The 22,969-nt window shown below is 40.5% G+C and overlaps 2 protein-coding genes and 1 pseudogene across 3 annotated transcripts; 1 reads left to right on the top strand and 2 right to left on the bottom strand.

The window, feature by feature from the left end:
• Positions 1-1,482: 1,482 nt before the first annotated feature.
• On the top strand, positions 1,483-5,692 carry LOC137959197 (uncharacterized). 2 transcript variants are annotated; one of them, XM_068806557.1, is made up of 2 exons: positions 1,483-1,784; positions 3,174-5,692. In XM_068806557.1, the coding sequence occupies exons 1-2, from the start codon at positions 1,740-1,742 to the stop codon at positions 5,406-5,408; spliced, it is 2,280 nt and encodes a 759-aa protein (XP_068662658.1). In that variant the 5' UTR covers positions 1,483-1,739; the 3' UTR covers positions 5,409-5,692. The 2 variants fall into 2 exon arrangements, with proteins under 2 accessions (XP_068662658.1, XP_068662657.1); XM_068806556.1 differs by having other exon boundaries at positions 3,171-5,692.
• Positions 5,693-5,968: 276 nt separating this feature from the next.
• On the bottom strand, positions 5,969-7,643 carry LOC137959689 (cytochrome P450 709B2-like; annotated as a pseudogene).
• Positions 7,644-20,521: 12,878 nt separating this feature from the next.
• LOC137960575 (cytochrome P450 709B1-like) lies at positions 20,522-22,611 on the bottom strand. The gene is made up of 5 exons (XM_068808231.1): positions 22,338-22,611; positions 21,956-22,179; positions 21,511-21,761; positions 21,035-21,413; positions 20,522-20,953 (listed from the first exon to the last, which is right to left on the bottom strand). The coding sequence occupies exons 1-5, from the start codon at positions 22,609-22,611 to the stop codon at positions 20,522-20,524; spliced, it is 1,560 nt and encodes a 519-aa protein (XP_068664332.1).
• Between the last annotated feature and the right edge of the window lie 358 nt (positions 22,612-22,969).

Genomic DNA, 22,969 nt, shown 5'->3' with positions numbered 1-22,969 from the left:
TTTTACAATTTTTTTTTAAATATTATGATGACCTTGAATTAATTAGCTTATCAATTAACTCTTACATTTGATGAAAAAGGGTCTAAATCAATGCGGTTTGGCTCTTAGTCCCTTTCAACTTTAAGACGGAGACGCCTGCTTGCGCCAAATTAATGGCCCTTTTTCTGCTTATCAGTCCAAATTTCAGAAGAAATACAGGACCCTTTTTGAAGATCGATTGTCTGCAAGGAGTCAATTCTGTAGAAATTTCCGTCAGAACATCACACTGATGGCTGACCTTTTTCATATGTTCTGGGGTTCTACTGTCGGCGATCTCGTCGGAAAAACTACCACAGCAAATTGCAAATCCTCGGTACAGCCCTCAATGGATGGGAACTTGAAGCAAGGCGGAGGTGGGCGTGAATAGAAAAGAGCCACCATTCATTTGGGTCCCTAAATTAATGGAGATATGGACTCATGCCAGGCTGCTATGCGAGCAGTCCAACACTGCACAGGGCCATGAGAGCGACCGTATAATTTGCCAGATAATGACGGTCAGTAGAGCTGCTTCACCCCCACAAGAGATTACTCAGAGACGCATCTCCCTTTGATTCTGCTCGGTCGAAGCAGATTATTGTAATAATGCTTTTTATGGGAAAGGATAAAGAGAAATGACTAACCTGTTTGATCATGTCATTTTCTCTTCTTTCATCTCACTTTTAATGGAGTTTTATCTGTAAAGGGATAAATCTGAAACGACTGTTAATATTTTTTAATATGAATTTCAATCGAAGTATCCGGTTACTGATTTGAGTGGATTCTTTTTACATTATTCACCCACCCGCAGCCTAGACAGAGATAATGGCTTTTACTAAGGGAAAGATGCTGATGCCATTGCCTTTTCTTCTAGAAAACTCCTCGACAGTCTCACAGTTCCCTTTTTCCTTTCTGAAGCCTTGTCCAAATAGACTTATACCATCCATGTATACCTCACATATTTGCTATTTTCGATTACCAGGGATTCATTTTATTGTATTTTTTTGCTATCTTCTCCGCCGGCCATCACCGGCCAGCAAATCTTGGAGCCCATGAAGCAGCAATGCTTCTGAATTGTCAAAGGGTTATAAAATATCGTCATGGGCTATCTCTGATTCTTCCATAGCCTTGGAATTCATCGCTCACCATGAGAGACTGGCAATTGACAGGTCTAAAGCATCTCCTCAAATACCCGGAAAGAAGTTGTGCATCACTGGAAAGCACATGTCCATGAGCTCCTGTCTGAATCCATTCAGAGAAAGGTCCCTGAAGTTTTCCAAAAGATTTAAAACCGCCAAAGCAGAAAGCAACAAGAGGTCCCTTCTGGCCTCTCCCATATTCCAGTCCACATGCCAATTCTATCATGACATCTGTCCAGTAACAGCCCAGACTATAAAAAAATCTCGTCCCTGTTAATAACTCCGTTAATTTGCAGTTTGATGTAATGACAATTTGTGAACATGCACTGGAGAATATTTTAGTATTTTTCAGGAGGTTCTACTGTTTATTATTCAGCTACTACCACTCATACCAGCTCAGATGATCGTCTGTTCTTTATGTTTTCGCTTTTGGGTGTGGTAGGCTTTTGAGCGGCCATTGCCATTTTGCTATTTCCGTTCGTCGATTTGCTTGCCTTCCTTCACTTTTTCTTGAATCCGAAGAAGAGATTTCTCTTTTCCTGGTCAGGTCAGGAAATCAAAGGAGAGCTATTTCTTCATTGAATCATGGCGAGTGAGGCTTCTGTAGTAGAACATCGAAGTCCCCAGGAGGTAATAATGGAACAAGCCCTGATCTTCTTTTTTCTGTTTAATTCTCTGTTGCCTACTTCAGTCCTACTTGGTTTTATATCCGTGATTACAAGATTGTCAGCGCTTAACTGTTACGTGAGTAAATTGAGAACGTTTTGCATTTAGATGTCATAAAATTGAAGTAGAAGAACCGTCGTATTTCATGTTCATGGAGGATTCTCTCTTTAGCCTGTCAAACGAGGAAGTTCAATAGTTTTCTTGTTTTTCTGTATTTTGATGTCTTAAAATTGAAGCAGAAGAACCGTCTTATTTCATGTTCATGGAGGATTCTCTCTTTAGCCTGTCAAACGGGGAAGTTCGATAGTTTTATTTTTTTCTGTATTTGATCTGCATCAGTCCAGTTTTTTGAAAAAAAAAACAGTTGAGATTTGCTTAGTAAGGAAACATCTAGGCTAAGCGAATCAACCTTGACTTCACTGCTTTTCTTTAATTCTTAGCAATCCCACTTGTTTCTTCAAAGAGTGGCGCAAGCTCTGTGTTAGCATCTCAGGCACTCTGAATGAAGGCCGGAGTTGATGTGATAACAGCAGAGGAGACCGATCTTTCTGGATTTGACTGTATAGAACTGTACTGTGAATTATGCTCGGGACTAACTGGAGATGATGCTTTCTTTGAAACATCAGGGTCTGGTTTTAGTATTCCAGGACATGTAAAGAACTTCTTTGATGATCGCTGGCTCTGGAATCATGTGTCTACCAACTTCGATTTGACTACTGGAGAGCGTCTCTCTCAAACTCTTATGTAAACCAATCCGAGAGTCCATTTTTTAAGTACTGGGAACGAAATTTTGTTAAAATTCGATGAGCAGAGCTTAGGAGTACTAAATTTTTGCGTTTTAATTTTCACAAACAGAATTTTCTGAAAATATTCTCTGCGAGGTTTTCTTTCTAGTCCTGTTCGCACCATCACTGCATCATTCCGATCATGAACAAGAATATTGTCGCGGTTCGGCTTGAATCGGCTATGAAGTTGGGAATTATTGTCGATTTTTCTCAGACCTAAAATCATCAACAACAAGCGATCTTTAGGTTCCTTATCCCCTTCTTTATGTGAGAAAGAGCATTTTGGAAAATCATAACTGTCATCGAAGGATAGTCCATGCATTTCTAGTACATGAAAGGCCTCTCACCCTAATTTTTTCAAGAACTCAGTTTTACAAAATTCCTTTTTTTCCTCCTCAGTTTGAGCTGTTTTCGTGCATTACTTGATTGTTCAATTTGTTTCCCAAGGACCGTGCATTGCTGGGTTCCTGTTACGGCTTGTCTTTTCACTCTGATTTCCAATGTCAGGCGTTCATAACCAATAGAAGTTCTGGTCGCTTACACAACCTTGAATCGAACTTTGCAGCAGATAGACGAGAAAAAAGAACCAGACACTACTTCTCGATCAACGGATTCAGCAGAAACGGGTGAGGAACAGAAGCCTAAGGCGGAAGGAGAAGCTGCCCCTATAGTTGCTCGAACTGAATCAGAAGTCAAGACTGAAGATTCTAAGGTCGATCCTCCTGCAGTCGTAGAGACAGGAAATGCAGGAGAGGGTGATAAAGCTCCTGCATCATATGTTTCACTTGATAAAACTGCACAACCGAAGGAGAGTGACAACCCTCCAGCAGTCACGCCTGAAACAACAGTTGAAGCAAGAGAGCCTGAAGAACCACCAAAGGTTCCTGAATTTCCTGAACCAGCAGAACCCGTGGCAGGAAACTCGGATCAAGAGTCAAAACTCGAAGAACCAAAAAAACCAGTGCAAGATTCAGAAGCGACAGTTGAAGCTGTTGAGAAGGCGGAAGAGACTCCTGAAACCTCTGCAGCTGCAGATGTGGCGCCAGAGGTGGTGGAAGAGAAAGCAGAGGAACCGGTTCCACTGAAGGAGGAAGAAAAATCCGAGGAACCATCGGTTACTACAGTGGTAAAATCTGAAGCTGTTAAGACAGAATTGCCTAAAGATGACCAGGAACCCTCGAAGGTTCCGACTGTGGTGGATTCTGGTGATAAAACAACTCTTGAGACAGAATTGCCTAAAGATGACCAGGAACCCTTGAAGGTTCCGACTGTGGTGGAACCTGAGGAACCATCTCCTCTAACAGGAGTGGCATCTGACATTACTATAGTAGCAGAGAAAGTTGAAGCTGTTGACTTACCAAAAGATGATGGGGTGTGCTTGAAGGATGAACAATCCGTGGTGTTGAAAGTTGCAGAGGAGAGAACTAATTTCAATGCTGAGAATACTGAAGAAAATAAACCTGAAGAGGTTCATTGTAGTTCAGAGGTTACAAAGAAAATTGAAATTGAGAATAAGGAGTTAGATGCAGTTGCTGTTACTACTGTGGCTGCAGTCACTGGAGATTTGGTGAATCCTGAGGAAAAGGGTGAAGAAGAGAAGGATGTAGAAGTCGAAGAAACAGCTCCAAATGAGAATACTGAAGACGAAGAAAAGCCTGCTCCTGATACTACAGCTGAAATAACCACAATAACTGAAGAGAGAAAGGTGGAAGAAGGTGTGCCTGCTTCTAGCACCGAACTGTCTTCAACCACGGAAGCGGAAAAGGAACAAGAGGTTGAGCCATCCTCTGCTACAGTAGTGACAAAAACTATCGAAGTGAAAAAAGACGACGAGGGTGTGCCTGCTTGTGCTAATGTGGTGACAGAAACTCCCGAAGAGAAAAAAGATGAAGAGCGTTTGCCTACTTCTGCTACTGTGGTGACAGAAACTCCCGAAGAGAAAAAAGATGAAGAGCGTTTGCCTACCTCTGCTACTTTGGTGATAGAAACTCCCGAAGAGAAAAAAGATGAAGAGGAAGTGCTTCCTTCTGCTAGTGTGGAGAGAGAAACTCCTGAAGAGAAAAAAGATGATGAGGGTCTGCTTGATTCTGCCATTGGGTTGTTAGAAACTCCTCAAGAGAAAAAAGATGATCAGAGTACCCTAGCTGCAGCTGCCGCTGGGTTGACAGAGACCCCTGAAGAGAAGAAAGATGAGGAGGTTGCCTCTGCCGCAGCTGAAGTGTCTGAAATCACCGAAGAGAAAAAGGTGGAAGAGGTAAAGCCGTCTTCTGTTAGTGTGCTGGCAGAAACCCCTGAAGAGAAAAAAGAAGAAGAGGGTTTACCTGTTTCTTCTGCCAAACCAACAGAAACCACTAAAGAAAACGAGGAAGGGGATTCTCCAGATTCTGCTGAAGTTACTCAAAGTTCCTCTGAACGAGATAAAACTTATAGAGATATTAATGTAAATCCAGAAGACAAGGAAAGAATCAAGGATGAAGTAGAGACTAATGAACCTGCGGAAAAATTGGAAGTCAAGAATGAGGAATCTAAAGAAATTGATGGAGATACCTTGGAGGAAGCTAAAGAAAAGAATGAGGAGGCAGAAAAACCAGATTCTGAGAATCTGGTTGTATCTCCCAAATACAATGGTGAATCAAAAACTGAAAAGCAAGATGCAGCTCCTACAAAATCTGGGAAATCGAATAACATAATGTCAAAGGTGAAACAGTCGATAGTGAAGGTAAAGAAGGCGATCATTGGGAAATCTCCTAGTTCAAAGATTCTCACACCTGCAGTTAAGGACGAGGTTAAGTTGAAATCATAGGAAAGAATATTTGGTTTGAGTTGAATCTGCTTTGTGGTTACTGTTTCTTGTTTGAGTGATATTTGCTGTAAAGTTGTCTTGTTTTTTTTTTTTTTTCTGCAATTGGAATATGCAATAGTGTCTTTGCGAGTTGGTGTATATGGAGTAGAAGATTTGAAGTCAAAGAGTTGTTCTGGTGGGTGTTCATCAAAGCTTCGTGAATGTATTACCTTTTTGTGTCCATAGTTATGAAGATTCTGTAATGAGCTCTTAATTTATCTGGCCAAATGTTTTTGCTTATACTAGTAATCTGGTACCACTTTTGGTGTCTGATTGGTTATATGTGAAGACTTTTTTTCTTTCATTACTCAAATGATGTGTAATAGTTTTTAATCAACTCTTAGTTGTGTAAGCACAACATCCTGCAACCCACTTCTCAGGACTTCCCAATTATCAGATCACTGTTGAAATGAGGCAGAGACTGTCTCACTATACCTCAAAAGCACATCTACTTTATGGAAGCAAAGTTCTTTCTTTTTTTCTTTTTTGAAAATCTTCAATTCAAATTATTCTCTCTGGGGAAATATAATAGAAGGTATCAGCAAATGCAATCACTAGAACTGCCGAGAGGATACAATAAGAGTTTGATGCCACTAAATCTGAGTTTATTCTGCCAATCCTGCTATAAGCCAAGCAAAAAGACAATCCAAGTAAGAAAGTTTAAGGTGGTTTCATAGCCTGCAAAATAGGATGTCTTGCATTCATTTGTGATCTCCTCCATGTTCAGCTTTAATGGCATTTTCTTTTGGCCAGATTCATTTGCAGAGATGCCCATCATCAACCCCAGAAGGTCATTTCCATACCCAGACCTGGAGCTCGAATTTTTTCTCCTCTCTATAATTTTCACAAATCTATTCCCCATTTTCCTTTTCAGCTTCCATAAGTGAATATATTGCATCTTGTTGGAATCTATCTGCAAGACAGATTTCCTTGTTATATCATGCAGTAACTTGAGTCATGAGAAGAAAAGAATTGCCCAGTAGAGTTATAAAGTACTGGCTGTCAGGGATGTAAATGTCAATGGTAGAAGCAATGGCTAGCCTCTGAAGCTCCTTCTGCACCTCAAACACCTCCTTCCCTTCGATGAAACTACTACCAAAAGCAATGTGGGAAATATATCGGCTGCCTGCTCTTGCAAAGCTTTGCTCACATCCATTTCTGTATGAGCACCGGGGACTTTAGTAACCTCTTGTTGCCATGCATCTAGCGTGGATTTAATGCATGCTTTCATTCTCTTTGTCATAACCTGTTCATCCCATGCCATTGTAGAATGGAGATATTAGTATTAAGGAGTCTGTATCAACCAATGCCGCTGTAGAATGAAGATATCAGTATCATACAGTCTGCGTCAGGTTGCACATCCAAGTGTTGTTTAAGTTCTCAGACAAGATAAAAGAAGTCGGAGTTGACTACCAAAGACTAAACAACTGAATGCTATTGTCAAAGTGATTTTGACTGTCAAGAAGGGAAATGGGTGTGGTGTCTCACCTTGATATTATCAATGTTGAAGACAGGGTTGATGATCCACCTTCTGTGCTTAACCCAGTTGACTCCCTCTACTCAGACAAGTCGACTCCCTACGATTGCTGTTACTGAAGGCCTCACCTTCGGTTTGTTACAGAAACCAAATTTGTTTGATAACACCTCTTTGAGTAGCTCGGCCTCAGTTATGCACAACCTTGGTTGTGTCCCAAACCAGTAGAAGAATATTTTTCCTGCAGAAGCAGACAAGCCACCATCAAGACAGATAATATAACCCTGAATTGATCCTCTTGAGTGTTCAATTGTTTAGCCACACATAAATGAAAAACAAATTTTTTTTCTCCCTGAACAGACAGGGAGCCCTGGCTGTTGAATTAAATGTGTTAGAGAAAAAATATGAGACAATAAAAATTGTAGCAGGAAGAATTGAGAATCACACGGAAATTTAATGTAATTCAGCCATTATGGCCTTATGTATGGGAGGAGAAAAGATAAGAGATTATACTACAGAATCATGTTTATCACATGGAGTTCTAACTTGGACTTGGGAATCGATTTGAGCACTTGGAAACTTCGGTCGGATTGCTCAAGTCTCGTCAAGGCTTGGGTGGATTAAGGCAAGTCAAGGGAGGACTCACCCAGAATAGAAGGGGCAAGTCCGACTCCCATCTGACCTATCCCCTCCTGAATCTGTGTTGACTTGCCTAGTTGCATGTTGACTCGTCAGGTTGGAATATCATGGTGTATAATGAGTTTCTTAGCCTTTTTATAAAAGCGATTAAAATATTCTCAGATCAATAGGCAAATTTGACCTAATCTTCCTTATTTGAGTTTGCACATAATTTTAATAATTTGCCAAAGTTTTTCATACTTCACTCCCACTTAAGTTGGATCTTGATGGCAACATATTCAACTTGCCCATGGCAAAAAATGTGCTCCTTGATTTTGTTGGCCTCAAATGGGATAGTAAAAACTGTGAGACTTAGAGCATTGTTTTGCACAAGTGGTTGGTTCCCTCCACATATTGGCTCATTCCTCGCAAATTAATTCCCAGTCAAGTAACAAAAACCATCAAGAGATAAAAAAAAAAAAAAATACAATGGGCAATGTTTATAATTGATTTAAAGGACTTAAAACCCCTTAAAAAGATTAATATTAAACATGGCCGGTTGTAACAAATTAGAAAGTCAACAAACAATTGTTTCAATAAGCATCACAAAAATAAATGCTTTAAATCCCAAAACGGAAAAAAATTAATCCAAGGAACTCAAAAAAATGATGGATCAAATTAATCCATAAGAGGAAATTTAAATCCTAATAATTAAGTTAAAACCTAAAAGAAAATTCAAACAAGAAATTACGAGTTCCAAGGTTTTAATCTCAATGAAAAAATAGCTTTCTGAAATTTATTTTGTTTCTTTTTTCTTGCAAAAAAAAATTCTATTCAATTTTTTTTTTACTCCTAACTTAAACTTATTCATTTCAAACAGTAGACTATAATGACTCTATTCCAAAACCATTATAGTCACAATCACACTTTTACTCATTGTCATCTAAACTACAACCATATTTCCCCTATCACTCCTCATGTCAAGGCCAAAACAGCTAGTGATAGCCCTTAGACTTGGACATGAACACTTTAATTAATTCATAAATTCTCTGATTATTTAAAAAATTTCAAAGAAATTTTAGGAATTTTACAAGATTTAAAATAAATTCATTTATAAATTGAATATTTAGTAAAAAATCAGGAATAATTTATGGAAATTTTGAATGTTGCATGGGATTATAAGTATTGGTTTTTATAGAAAAAAGATAACTTATTGGAAAATATTTTTTTTGGATAAAAAAATAATGAGAACCATTTTCCTTGAATCAAGTTCAGTAAAATAAATAAATAAAAGGATATAAAATGAACAAAAATGAGTCAAGCCTTCCAGTGAAATTTTTTTTGTTCCACTTGCATAAAGAATAAATATTGTACATATTACCCAATTAAAACCTCCAAAACTCTCCAAACAACGCCTTCAAAATGATTATAAATAGTGAAGTCTGGTCATTGTTGGAAAATATATCACTGCACTAGATTACTAGCTGCCTTCCTTGTTGGAAAAATATATCATGCCATAAATTAATAGAGAAGGAAAGAATTGCCTGGTAGAGTTTGAAGTTAAGGTAAGTACTCGTTGCCAGAGATGCAAAGATCAGTGCCAGAAATTATGCCTAGCCTCTGAAGCTCCTTCTCCACCTCAAACACCTCCTTCCCCTCGATGAGCCTACCAAAAAGCAGTGTGGAAAATGATATCTGCAGTCAACTCTTGAAAAGCTTTGTTCACCTCCACTACAGTATGATTTTCATGGATTTCCATTACATCTTGTTGCCTACGCATCCAGCATGGATAGAGCAGGCTGTCATTCTCCTTGTCATAACCTGTTCATCCCAATGCAGACGCACATATCAGGCAGCTGACTCCTGGGTTACTCATCTCCGATTTTTTTCTGGGGACAAAGATAAAAAAAAGTCAGTCTGATTTCCCCGATATTTCGTTGGAGCCAACTCTTCCTAAGCGAGTTATCTTGGATTTTTGGGCTGTCTGTAGAGTTTATGGTTAACCATATTGGTTTCAGGTACCATATTGAATACTGAAGTATGACCGTTATCGGCCAATATACATCCTATCGGCTTCCCAAAAATCCAACCCATTTGCGGCAAGTTGACAATAACTGGAAGATACTCCAGTATCGACCCAAAGACGACCAAAAATCAGAATGCCATTGTCGTAGTTTTAATGTTCAAGAGGGGAAATGAGTGTGGTGTCTCACCATGATTACTATCCATGTTGATGGCGGGGTTGACAATCCTTCTGTGCCTAACCCAGTCGACTCCCTCTGCTCGGGCAAGTCCTCTTCCAGCGATTGCCATCAGTGAAGGCCTCAACTTTGGTTTTTTGTAGAAATTGATAATCCTCCTTGACCAGCTCGGGCTCAGTTAGACGCACCCTTGGTTGTGTCTCAAACCACTAGAAAAACATTTTTCCTGTGGGAACAAGCAGACAAGACACACCAATAAAAATCATCCTGAATCCACAGTCAAATATTCAACTTTTTAGCTAAATTCAAATAAAAAAAAGAAAACATCTTCCTCTCTGACCAAACAGGGGGCCTGGTGACTATCAAGAAGAGGCGGATACATGTCATAAGGATATGCAAGCTTCACAGTATTCCTAGAACGAGATCGTCAATGACAGTGATCCCCGAAAAAAGCTCTGCACTTTGAAAGGTACGGTTCCTGTGCTTTCTTTATCTTTCAATGTTTTTGTACTTGCGGGCAGAACTGTCCTTTCATTGTAAATGAATACATAAAGGGAGAGGGCTTCTACTTTTCTTTATTCTCTCTCTATTTTCTCCACTTTCTTCTCTTAATTCCTCTCAATCCTACAACTTTAAAAAAATCAAATCATAAATGGCAAACATATCGGGAAGCAGAGAATCAGCATCATATGTAGGGATCACTAAGCCAGACACATTAAGATCTTGGAATAAAATAAATAAAGGAAATATTTCATGAAAAGAAAGTAGAGAATAAGCTAACATATCGAAAACTCATAGCAAATTAGTAGAGAGAAATGTGGAATGCAAAGGCTGCTTTGAGATGGAATTGTTGCAGGGGGAGGAGACGTTAAGACCATGAGACAGGCACCACCACACCATCATTCTCAGAAATCTATAAGTATCTAGTTTAAAGTTTACCTTCTGGGCTTCATATCTACTTGCTAGTGCAGGAGAGAGAGAGAAAGATAGAGAGAGAGAGAGAGAGAGAGAGGCAAGTCGTGTATGTTGTAGGAAAAGAAGAACAAATGGTGCAAGGAAGGCGCTTTGATAATTCTTAGCCTGAAGGGGGAAATTGTGAACTTTAACACAAGGCAAAAAAAAAAAAAAAACACTGGAATAGATAGTTTAAGCAAACAAAAGATTCACATCAATGACTTCAAATTTCCATATAATGGCTAATCTCTAGGGACAATTTTTGTTGAGCTCATAGCATATAGTCAATAAAAATGAATTGAAAAGCAGGTTTTCCTGCCAAGAATAGTAGCACAACACTGAAATAGTTTGGGCAGAGATGAACATCAATCCTTCCTTTGTATAGTCACAACTCACGAGTACTAAGTTCTGCATAGAAATGAAAATGGTGTTCTCTTTACCCCTCTACGCAGGCAGCTTCCTCTGTTCAATTTCATGATAGGGCCCATTTTCATCTTCGAAAAAGTCAAAAGGTTTCTAACTAAATTTCCAGAAATGAAAAATTCTAAACAGATGAGCTACTCAACATTGAAGGAAAAAAGAAGTCATGAGAAAGAACTATAGTGAGTGACTCTAACATTCCACCAGAATCCGATGATACTCTTTTACAAAAGCAAATACCTATTCTTCTTGACAAACAGACTGTGTCAGAATTAATATCGATAATAGAGAAAATTCTAGAAGAAAGAATTAAGAAAAAAATTCTCCTTACTGGGTATTGAAGTCCAAAATCATCACCGACAATTACAAACAACAACTTTCTATAACCAGGAAAATTTGGATAGTATCTTCTTCTTTCCGGTTTGCGGAGCAAATACAGTGAACAACAGAAAATGCTGATTATCCAACATTACAGGAACATTAACTCTGCCACATTCTGACATTCACTTCTCTCATTCTCCTTCCCACATACCAGAAAGCACCGATCAAGAAGATATCCAGTATGACTTGAATTCTGACATCGCACTCTAAAAGAAACTTTCTCTCTCACCAAATAATTCATGGAGGCAAACCGGGAAATCAAAGAGCACCTCAGAAACTACGGAATAAGTATTGAAGGGATGATCGAAATTTCACCTGTCTCGCAGAGGGTTCAAACAGATGGCTTGCCTTGCGAAGAAACGTTTGTAACGGTTTAGCGAAGGAATCAAAAGGGGATTGAAAGCGGATTTCATTCTTCGAAAGAGAAATGGAAGATGGCGGGAGGTATTCGGGAGCTTAAAACACTCGCCTCGGCCGCCAATGTTTCACTCGAGAAAAAGAGGAAAAGAGGGATCTCGGAGTCCAGTTCCTCTGAAACGGTTTGCACTTATTAGCTACAACAGTGGGATCCTTCCCTTGAACATGGCGGGTCCCAATCTCTTCACCAATAAATACGCGCTGGTTCAGAGGTACACAGTTTTTAGTTCCAGCCTCTGAGAGAGTGCCGGCCGATATAACGCCCGATATGTTATCAACTTCGGTAACTGCCGATACCCGAAATATCGGCCGATATTTCGGGTCAGTAATTAGAACTATCGGCCGTTATTTAACTAAAGTAGTCCGTTACAAAGCCTGTATCGGCCGCTACAAAGTGAAAATAACGCCGTATCGGACGTTACGAACTCGATGTAACGGTTATGTAACGGGTTTTCCGCTACAAGACTGCGTGTAACTGAACGAGTCGACTCAAGCGCATACCTCTGAAACGGTGTGCACTTGTTAGCTAGAACAGTGAGATACTTCCCTTGAACATGGCGGGTCCCACTCTCTTCACTAATAAATACGCGCCGTTTTAAAGGTACACAGTTTTTAGTGCCAGCCTCTGAGAGCGTGCCGGCCGATATGTTATCAATTTCTGTAACTGCCAATACCCAAAATATTGACCGGTATTTCGAGTCAAAAATTTAGAAATATCGCCCGTTACGTAACTAAAGTTGACCGTTACAAAGTCTGTATCGACCGATACAAAGTTCAAATAACGCCGTACCGGACGCTACAACACTCGATGTAACGGTAATGTAACGGGTTTCCGCTACGTGACAGCGAGTAACTGAACGAGTCAAAACGAGTCAACCTCGGATCGACTAAGGGAGTAACTGAACGAGTCGTTAACGACTATAACGAGTTGACTCGGACCGGGTTACTTGCCTGGCCTTTCATTTGATCGTTGTCACGTCTTATTTTTGCAACTCCCCTCGGCCGTCGATCATCGTCACGATCTCCGGCATCAGGACGATCCACCGTCAGCCGGTCGAATCTGTCATCCCGGCAAGTTGCGGCCGATTCGTCGATGTCATCCTAACAGCGGCAGTAACCGTCTGTAAGCATCATTCTTATTACAGCAACCTCTCCCGTCGTCGTCGGCCGACTTTTACAGTTCATTCAGGCTGTGCCGAATCCCGGCGGAAGCCGAAAGTCCCCGTCACGTTGGCAGCCTTTTTCTCTCACTCAAAAGACGAACTCGGTCAAGTTAATCAAGGAAAGCTGAACCCGCGGTGATATGAACCATCACCACCCGATTTCTTTATTCCGAGCGGCCGCTATTCTGGAGAATTTTGTTGTCTATGATTGAAGTCACAGAAAAAGGAACACAATTCAAGGACTCAAAAGCCACATCAGTCTTTATGAACGACATAACTGTGAAACAGATAACCAAAAAAATAATAACAGAGGTTGAACGAAATAGTTTTTCGATGATCTATTCTTCTCCGTTTAGGAGGTATTTATAATACATTACAAGTTGATTTTAGGATCAATTTAGATCCTAAAATCAAGGAATAGAGTCAAAAATATAATCACGGGATCGGAGGAAACAATCATGCTATATAGTTTCCTCCGATCACGCTATACAGCTATACATTTCAACACTCTCCCTCAAGTTGGTACATAGATATCAGTCAAACCCAACTTGTCAATTATACCATGAAATGCTTTCCCTGATACTGCCTTCGTGAGCATATCCGCCATTTGACTCGCAGATTGAATGAAGGGGAATTGTATAATCTTTGCATCGAGGTTCTCTTTGATGAAATGACGATCAACTTCAACATGTTTAGTGCGATCATGTTGAACTGGATTTTGTGCAATTGCGATAGCTGCCTTGTTATCACAGTGAAGACTCATAGGGTTGTCGTATTCAATCCCTAGGTCTCTCAGTATATTCCGTATCCATAACAACTCGCATACACCATGAGCCATACCTCGAAATTCAGCTTCAGCACTTGATCTTGATACTACCTTCTGTTTTTTGCTTCTCCAAGTGACAAGATTCCCTTCCACAAAAGTAAAGTAACCCGACGTGGATCTTCTGGTTGTCTGATCACCTGCCCAATCAGAGTCTGTATACCCTTCAATACTAGAGATACCATTTTTTTAGAATAACAAACCTTTTCCTGGAGCACTCTTTAAGTATATCAAGATCCGATATACTGCTTCCATATGTTCTTCACTTGGTGCATGCATGAATTGGCTCACAACGCTTACTGCATATGCTACATCGGGCCTTGTGTGGGATAGGTAGATTAATCTTCCAACTAATCGCTGATAACGCCCTTTGTCTGCTGGAATTTGATCTGGAAGAATTCCGAGTTTATGATGCATTTCCATCGGCGTCTCTATTGGTTTACAGTCAAGCATTCCGGTTTCAGCTAGAAGATCCAACACATATTTTCGCTGTGAAAGGAAGACTCCATGTTTCGATCTTGCAACTTCAATCCCCAAAAAATATTTAAGTTGTCTGAGATCCTTCATTTCAAATTTAGTAGCTAAATACTCCTGTAAAGCTTGCATTTCACCTGGGTCATCTCCTGTCACGACCATATCATCAACATATACAATTAATGCTGTTACCTTTCATTCTTTGTGTTTTATAAACAAAGTATGATCTGAGTTACTTTGTTTATAACCAAACTCCTTCATTGTAGTGAAGAATCTCCCAAACCATGCTCTAGGTGACTGTTTCAGCACATACAATGACTTCTGCAATTTACAAACTTTACCTTGAGACAAAGAACCACTTTTTACACCTGGTGGTAGTTCCATGTAGACTTCTTCCTCTAAGTCTCCATTGAGGAAGGCATTTTTAACGTCAAATTGTTGCAGAGGCCAGTCTCGATTTGCTGCTATAGATATAAGAATACGAATTGTATTGATCTTAGCTACTGGTGCAAAAGTATCCTGATAGTCTATTCCATACCTTTGCGTATATCCTTTTGCAACTAGCCGAGCTTTATATCTGTCAATGCTTCCATCCGGTTTGAGCTTCAATGTGAACACCCATCGACATCCAATTGTTTTTACTCCTTTAGGTTGGGGAACAAGTTCCCAAGTGGCATTTTTTTGTAGAGCCTCCATCTCTTCGTTCATCGCTTTTTTCCATTTTGGATCAGCTAATGCATCCTGCACATTACTAGGAATAGAAACCCTGGATAATTGATCAACAGTAAATGCATATGATTTAGTCAACCTATGGGAGGACACATAGTTATTGATTGAGTATTTGGTCATTGCTTCAAGATCAGGTTCATACTGTTTTTTTGGAACTCCCCTATTCAATCTTTGTGGATATCTAGAGGTTATATTTTCTGTAGGAAGACATGTTTCAGTAGACTCATCAAACACATGATTCGTATTTACCTGAGGAGGAACATTCTGGGTAGATTCTTCAGTTGTTGGTGCAGACTGGGGCAACTCTGGGGGTTCTTCAGGTGAAATTACTGAATCACAGTCTTGTTGCATATCATGACACTTAAAAAATTCATTCACCGCTTCTAACTCAATAACTTCGGCACCTCTTTCAACATCTCCGTTAGCTTCATGTGGAACATTCTCTTCATTTGAACTCTCCCCCTGAAGAGATGTCCAAGAAACTCCCCCTGAATAATAAGGGACCGATTCATGGAATGATACATCTAAAGTCACATGGAGCTTGTTGGTGTGTGGATCATAACACCGATATCCTTTTTGAAGATCAGAGTAGCCAACAAATACACATCGCTTGGCACATGGATCAAGTTTATTTTGCAAGATCTTTGGGATATGAACATAAGCGGTACACCCAAAAATTCGGGTTTCAAGATTTGGAAGATGGGGAATTGAAATCAGGGATTGCAGCTTATGTAGAGGAGTTTGAAAATCCAGTACTTTAGAAGGTGTTCGATTGATGAGGTAGGCAGCAGATGTGATAGCTTCACCCCAATAAAATCGAGGCATGTTCATGCCAAAGAGAGAGGCACATACTACTTCCAAAAGTTGTCTATTCTTTCTTTCTGCCAATCCATTCTATTGGGGAGTATAGGTGCAAGAAGTCTGGTGACAAATTCCATGAGTGGTCAGAAAAGTTTCGAGAGAAGCATTAAAAAACTCAGTACCATTGTCAGATTGCAAAACACGAATCTGCTTTTAGTATTGAGTATGTATCATGGTATGAAATTTCTGAAATGCTAGACTCATATCACTTTTGTGGATAAGCAGAGATACCCAAGTCATCTTAGTACATTCATCAATAAATGTCACAAAGTAACGAGCTCTAGAAATAGAGGGAATCTTGGCTGGACCCCAAACATCAGAATGAATAACCGCAAAAGGTTCAAATTTTTTATTCAAACTCGGGAAATAAGCAATATGGTGGCTTTTAGCCAATTCACATGTGTCACAATGAAAATGCACATCAGTCAAACCTGAAAAAAGTTGAGGTCGCAATTTCTTAAGATAACCAAAGGAAAAGGTGGCCTAATCGTCGGTGCCATAACCATACAGTTGTTTGAGCATTATCTTCACTGCTAGCGTGATTTGTCTGACTGATTTTCGATCCCCCGTTTTCTGTCAACTCCAAATAGTAGAGTTTGCCCCGTCTAACACCATAACCAAGAATCTTCCGGGTTAGAATGTCCTGAAAGACACAAAATGAGGGCCAAAAAGTTACAGTACAAGCAAGAGTGGAAGTAATTTGGCTAACAGACAAAAGGTTATATTCAAGAGAGGGAACCACAAGGACAGTATCTAATGTCAGATTATTGGATAAGATAACAGATCATTCCCCAGTAATAGGAGAGGTACTACCATTGGCTGTTGAAATAACAGATTGTGGAGAAGGTAGGATGGATTGTAACTGACTGGGATCCCTTGTCATGTGATCGGATGCACCTGTATCAATAATCCAAGGTCTAGTCTTAGAATGTACAGAAAATACTAATGCATTATCAAGAATACCTGGATGAGCAACATTTGCAGTAGGTAGCTCCTGATTCTCTTCCATGGATGTCACCATAGCTTTCCCAGCAGTCTTGTTACGGGGATTTTTTGAGAAATCCCACCACTCCGGATAGCCAATAATCTCATAACACCGGTGTTGTGAATGTCCTTTTTTTCCGCAGTGAATACATACACGATTGTTACCTTTGCCAGAGGATTGAGGGTTCCGACTGTTTGATGATCCTTGTCGGCTTTGGTTGACTAACATCGCCGAGTTCTCGGAGACTGGGCGATAGCTCCCCATTGTCTGTCTCTGTTGATATTCGCGTCTTACATATGCATATGTACTTTCCAAATCAAGTTTGGGATCTTTTCGCAAAATTTCTCCACGAACTTGATCAAATTCAGAGTCAAGCCCACTGAGAAAAATATGAACCCGAAGCCTAGCCATTGCAGAGTGCAACTGGATTAGCCCTTCGACTGTTCCTTCCTGAGATATAGTTCTATGATCAATCTCTTGGAAAATAGCAACCAGTTCATTGTAGTATATGGATAACGGTCTACCATTTTGTTTGGTAGAAAAAAATCTCTGGTTTAGCTCAAATATACAAGTTTCATCGGACCCATCATAGAATGTTTTTGATAATGCTTCCCATATCTCCTTGGCAGTGGAGAGGTGAATAAATCGCTGCATGAGTAATAGACTCATGGAGTCAATAAGCCAACTTTTAACTCTTTGATTTTCAGTAATCCATGCTCCAAGATTAGCATCACCAGATGCTGGTTTTTTTGTTTCGCCGGTGAGGTATCCAGCTTTGTTGCGTGCACCAATTCGCATCTCCATGAGTTGGGACCATAATGAATAATTGGTCTCATCGAGGATAATTCCAGTTGGAAACGCAAAATTATCTTTGTGGACTATAATCTGTGGTGATGGGATAAGGTCGGTAGATGCGCCTGTAGGGGTGGCCATCGATCTGATTTTTTTTTTTAATCCTGTCCGGTTCGGTTCAGTCCGGTCCGGTTCGATCTGATCCGGTTCGGTACTATCTGGGCGGATTCAATTCTGGTCCGCTCCAGTGCTGGTCCGATCCGGTTCGATTTTAGACCGGTTCGGTCTGATTCGGTCGACCCGCCGGTCTGGGTCGACAGGAAAAATAAATCAACAGTACCTAAGTTTTAAAAAAATACCGTTGTCTTCGGCAACGGCAGCGGAGGCGTCAGCTTCGATTCGGAAAAGGGTGGTGATGCCGTCGTCGGCGCTCGTCGGCGATCGTCGGAACTCGTCGGCGACGTGATTCCCACGATGTAAAACGTTTCGTCTTCGGCAACGACAACCTTCGTCTTCGGCAACGGCTGTCTTCGTCGTCGGCAACGACAACCTTCGGCTTCGGCAACGGCAGCGGAGCGTTGGCTTCAGTCGTAACAGTGTGGTGGTGCCGTCGTCGGCGACGTTCTTTTGGCGTCGGGACAGCTGGAATATGGAGTTGCAGAAAAAACAGAGTTCTGCAACTCCGACGGATTTTTTCTTCCTCCGGCTTCCTCCTTCGGCGATTACAGGAGCACTTAGCTCCAACTTTCTGCGACGGAAAAGAGAGGAAAAATCTCCTGCTCTGATACCATGTGAAACAGAGAACCGAAAAAATAATAACAGAGATTGAACGAATGGTTTTCCGATTATCTATTCTTCTCCGTTTAGGAGGTATTTATAATACATTACAAGTTGATTTTAGGATCAATTTAGATCCTAAAATCAAGGAATAGAATCAAGAATATAATCACGGGATCAGAGGAAACAATCACGCTATACAGTTTCCTCCGATCACGTTATACAGCTATACATTTCAACAAAAACTTTATTTATGTTTAATCAAGGAAGAGAGACCATATTCTGATGAATATTTGTGGAAGTGAGGCAAGACTCTCCTTGGCAAGTTTGTTCAGTGGCTTGATTTCTTCTAATGAGCCAGACATAAAGCTTGTAAGACGGTCTTCTCAATCCTTGTCTCTCAAACCATTTGGTTAAGGCATAAGGCCTCCATATCACAACATTAAACATTTCACATAGCTTGAAGATCAACGATACCAACAGCACCAAAACTCCTCCAAAATAGCCCATCAATCCCAAGGGAGAGTTACACAGGAGGGGGCAATCAGTTGCTTTTCTTCTCCTGGTAGCAGTGGACTGGAAAAGCCCAGAGACTGGCTTTTCTGAAATCAATAGATGAATGTGAAGTTCATATGGTCTGTATTACTTTTTTGCCTTAGAGATTGGGTGATGAAAAGGAGTTCAGATTTGCTGAGGATCTCGCCTTGGCTTATATGGTAATAGTGTCACAACAAATGATGTCATTGGTGATATTAGAACCGTGCATGCCTGACACGGATGTTCTGCTTGTGGCTGAGGTTGCTGAAGAAAATTTTCAACCATTATCAATACCAATCTGTTTTGGCCTTACCCAGTCACGCACGGTTGTGTTTGACAACCCCTACTCTGTTTTGGCTTTACAGAGTTACGGAGGTCGTCAAGATTTTTCTGGAAGGAAATGAGATATTTCAGTCGGACAAACAGAAAAAAAGTAGATAGCGCCATGGGGGCTCTTTTCGTTTCATTATCGGTCGATGTAAAAGGAATGCCTGCTTTGTGTCTTCTTCGTTATGGAGAAAAATGCAGTTACCTTTTTTAATCTTTCATGAAGCTTGTATCAGCACAGGATACAGACTCCTCGCACTGATTCTCAATCATGTAATGGTTCGAGCACGATGGGGGCTACAAATTCTGGTTGAAGGAGGTTCTTGTTTAATGGGTATCGCTTGTAATCGGCCATGATAGTCTGCTGCTTCCAACTTAGCGAAGACCTTTCCAATGCAAGTTTAGGGGGCCGATGAGGAAGACAATGAAGGCATTCGGATTTCAAAGTCGAAGAAACACCTTCAAAAGAGACTAGTAAGGAAAGTAGAGCCAGCTCTGGCTCCCGACTGTATTACTGAAATAACCACAAGTACTGAAGGGAGAAAGGCAAAAGGTTGCTGCTTCTATCACTGAAGTGTCTGCAACCACGGAAGATAAAAAGGAGGAAGAGGTTGTGTGCTCTGCTGCTACTGTGGTGGCAGAAAGTCCTGAAGGGGAAAAAGATGAAGAGGATGTTCCTGCTTCTGCTGTTGCGGAGACGGAAACCATTTTTTTACACGATACGACCTCTTTTTCATTAATTAAATGATGGGTTTATAGTTTTTAATCAATTCTTGATTGTGTAAGCACAACATGATTCACCTTCACTCCACTTCTTGGGACCTTTCAGTTATCCAGATTTTCTGTTAAAAATTCGCCAGAGACTGCTTTGCAACCAAGAAAGAACATCTATTAGGTGGATGAACAGTTCAAATCATCAGCAAATGCAATCACTTCTTCTGTGACTGATCTTGGTTTAATATCCTGGATACAGCATTCGTCTTTAGTAGATGATTAGTTAAAGCTGTTAGTGAATAACCTTTATAAGTTGATACAAGAAGAATTAGAGCATAGACTGTAATACTTGGGAAAAGGAGCAAAGCCCTTTACATAACATTCTATCATTCGAGTTATCAGAAGATATATGAAAGAGCAGAATCTTTTATACATTCAAGGGTCTCAGTAGGATAGGGAGACCATACTCTGGCTGTAGAGACAGCTTATCCAATGGAGCATGTTTGTACTTTGGTGAGAGAGAGAATGAAAACCTCTGGAGGATCATGGCCACGACCAATTTTGCTTCTATCATTGCGAAGTTTTGCCCAATACATGCTCTTGGTCCCACTGAGAATGGTATCAGTGCATTAGGATGACTGGCAGCTCTTGCAGCTCCATCTGTAAATCTCAGTGGATTAAACTCATTTGCATCTTCACCCCAATACTCCTTGTTTCTGTGAATCATTATTAAGGGTATTGATATTGAAGTGTCCTTTGGAATCATCAAATTTCCCAATTTCATATCTTTGGAAGCCTTCCTGAACAATCCTATCACTGGGCTATAGAGTCTTAATGCTTCCAGAAGAAACATATTTACCTGTTAATGAAGCACCAGTATTCTCAGTTACAAAATAAATTATTTCTCATTGTCTCTAAAAATAGGATTGAAAGATCATACCAATTTTAGCTTGCTGAGCTTGTCAGCATCTGGGACACCTATGTGGCACTCTTGCAGTACTTCATTCCTGAGTTTATTCTGCCAATTCTGGTATAAGCCAAGCAAAAACATGGTCCACGTGAGAAAGTTTGAGGTGGTTTCATAACCTGCAAAATAGAAGGTCTTGCATTCGTCCATGATCTCCTCCATGTTCAGCTTTAAAGAAGTTTCCTTCTGGCCAGATTCATTTGCAGAGACGCTCATCATCAGCCCCAGTAGGTCATTTCCATAGCCAGACCTGGAGTTCGAATTTATTCTCTTCTTTATAATTTGCACAAGTCTATTCCTCATTTTCCTTTTCAGCTTCCATACGTGAATATTCCTCCTTGTTGGAAGATATCTGCAAGACAGATTTCATTGTCATAGAACTATATCATGCAGTAAATTAAGTCATGAGAAGAACAAGAATTGCCCAGTAGAATTGTTGAGGGAAGTACTGGCTGCCAGGGATGTAAATATCAGCGCTAGAAGCTACGGCTAGCCTCTGAAGCTCCTTTTGCACCTCAAAAATCTCCTTCCCTTCGATGAAACTACTACCAAAAGCAGTGTGGGAAATGATATCTGCTGCCAGCTCATGCAAAGCCTTGCTCACCTCCATTTCTGTATGATCTCCAGGGACTTTAGTAACCTCTTGTTGCCAAGCATCTAGCATGGATATACTGCACTCTGCCATTCTCTTTGTCATAACCTGTTCAGCCCATGACATTGTAGAATGAAGATATTAGTATCACAGAGTCTGTAGCAGGTCTGTACATCTCAGGGTATCTTGCCCGAATCATTTCAGATTTTTTCAGGTTCACAGACAAGATAAATAACTCTCAACTTGCCCAGAATGCTACTATCGAAGTGATTAAAAGGAGGGAAATGGGTGTGGTGTCTCACCTTGATATTATCAATGTTGAAGGCAGGGTTAACAATCCTTCTGTGCCTAACCCAGTCGACTCCCTCTGCCCGGGTAAGTCCTCTTCCAACGATTGCCATTATCGAAGGCCTTAACTTCTGTTTGTTGTAGAAACCAAATTTGTTTGATAAAACCTCCTTGGCTAGCTCAGGCTCCGTTATACAAACCCTTGGTTGTGTCTCAAACCAGTAGAAAAACATTTTTCCTGCAGAAACAAGCAGAGAAGCCACCATCAAAGCAGATAAAATAATCCTAAATTGACACTCTTGAGTATTCAATTGTTTAGCCCAACACAAATAATAATAGAATAATAATAATAATAACAAAGCATGAAAAGATGAGGGAAGGGAAGGGAAGAGGGACCGTATTCTGAAGACCATTTGTGGTAGTGAGGCCAAACCCTTGGTGTGATGTCATGCGAGTGAACTTCCATGACTGTCTCCTTGGCAAGTTCTTTCATTCTCTTGATTTCATCTAATGAGCCAGACATGAGCTTGTAGGATGGCCCCCTCAATCCTTGTTTCTCAAACCATTTGGTTAAGGCATAAGGCCTCCATATCACAACAACAAACATTTCCCATAGCTTGAAGATCAACCACACCCCCAACAGCAACAAAAATCCCCCATAATAGCCCATTAATCCCAACATGAACGGGCAATCAGCTTCTTTTCTTCTCCTGCTAGCAGGGACTGGCTCTGCTGAACTGGATTTAGTAAAATGGAGTCTCTTAAAGTGTCTGTTCATCTCTGGGTCTTATAAGATTGGATGGAGGCGAGAGTGCTCTTACAAGATTGGGTGATGACGAGAGTGATGCAGCCGTGGATTAATTTGACGTGTCTGGTAACAGTAGTCTCGACAGATGAGGTCATTGATGACGTTAAAACACCGCATGGATGATAACAGTGGTTCTGTTCGGCAGAGTTTGCTGAAGAAAATTTTCTCAATGGCTATCCTCTTGTGGCTGTTCGAAAACTCATCCTCAACCATTGTCAAT

The sequence above is a fragment of the Aristolochia californica genome, unplaced genomic scaffold (genome assembly GCF_029961685.1).
Source record: "Aristolochia californica isolate CCGP_79_NKW_82.1479 unplaced genomic scaffold, dmAriCali1.0.hap1 SCAF_3, whole genome shotgun sequence".
NCBI classification, from domain to species: domain Eukaryota; kingdom Viridiplantae; phylum Streptophyta; class Magnoliopsida; order Piperales; family Aristolochiaceae; genus Aristolochia; species Aristolochia californica.
Note: the sequence above shows the minus strand (reverse complement) of the source record. Positions and strands in the feature narration are given on the sequence as shown.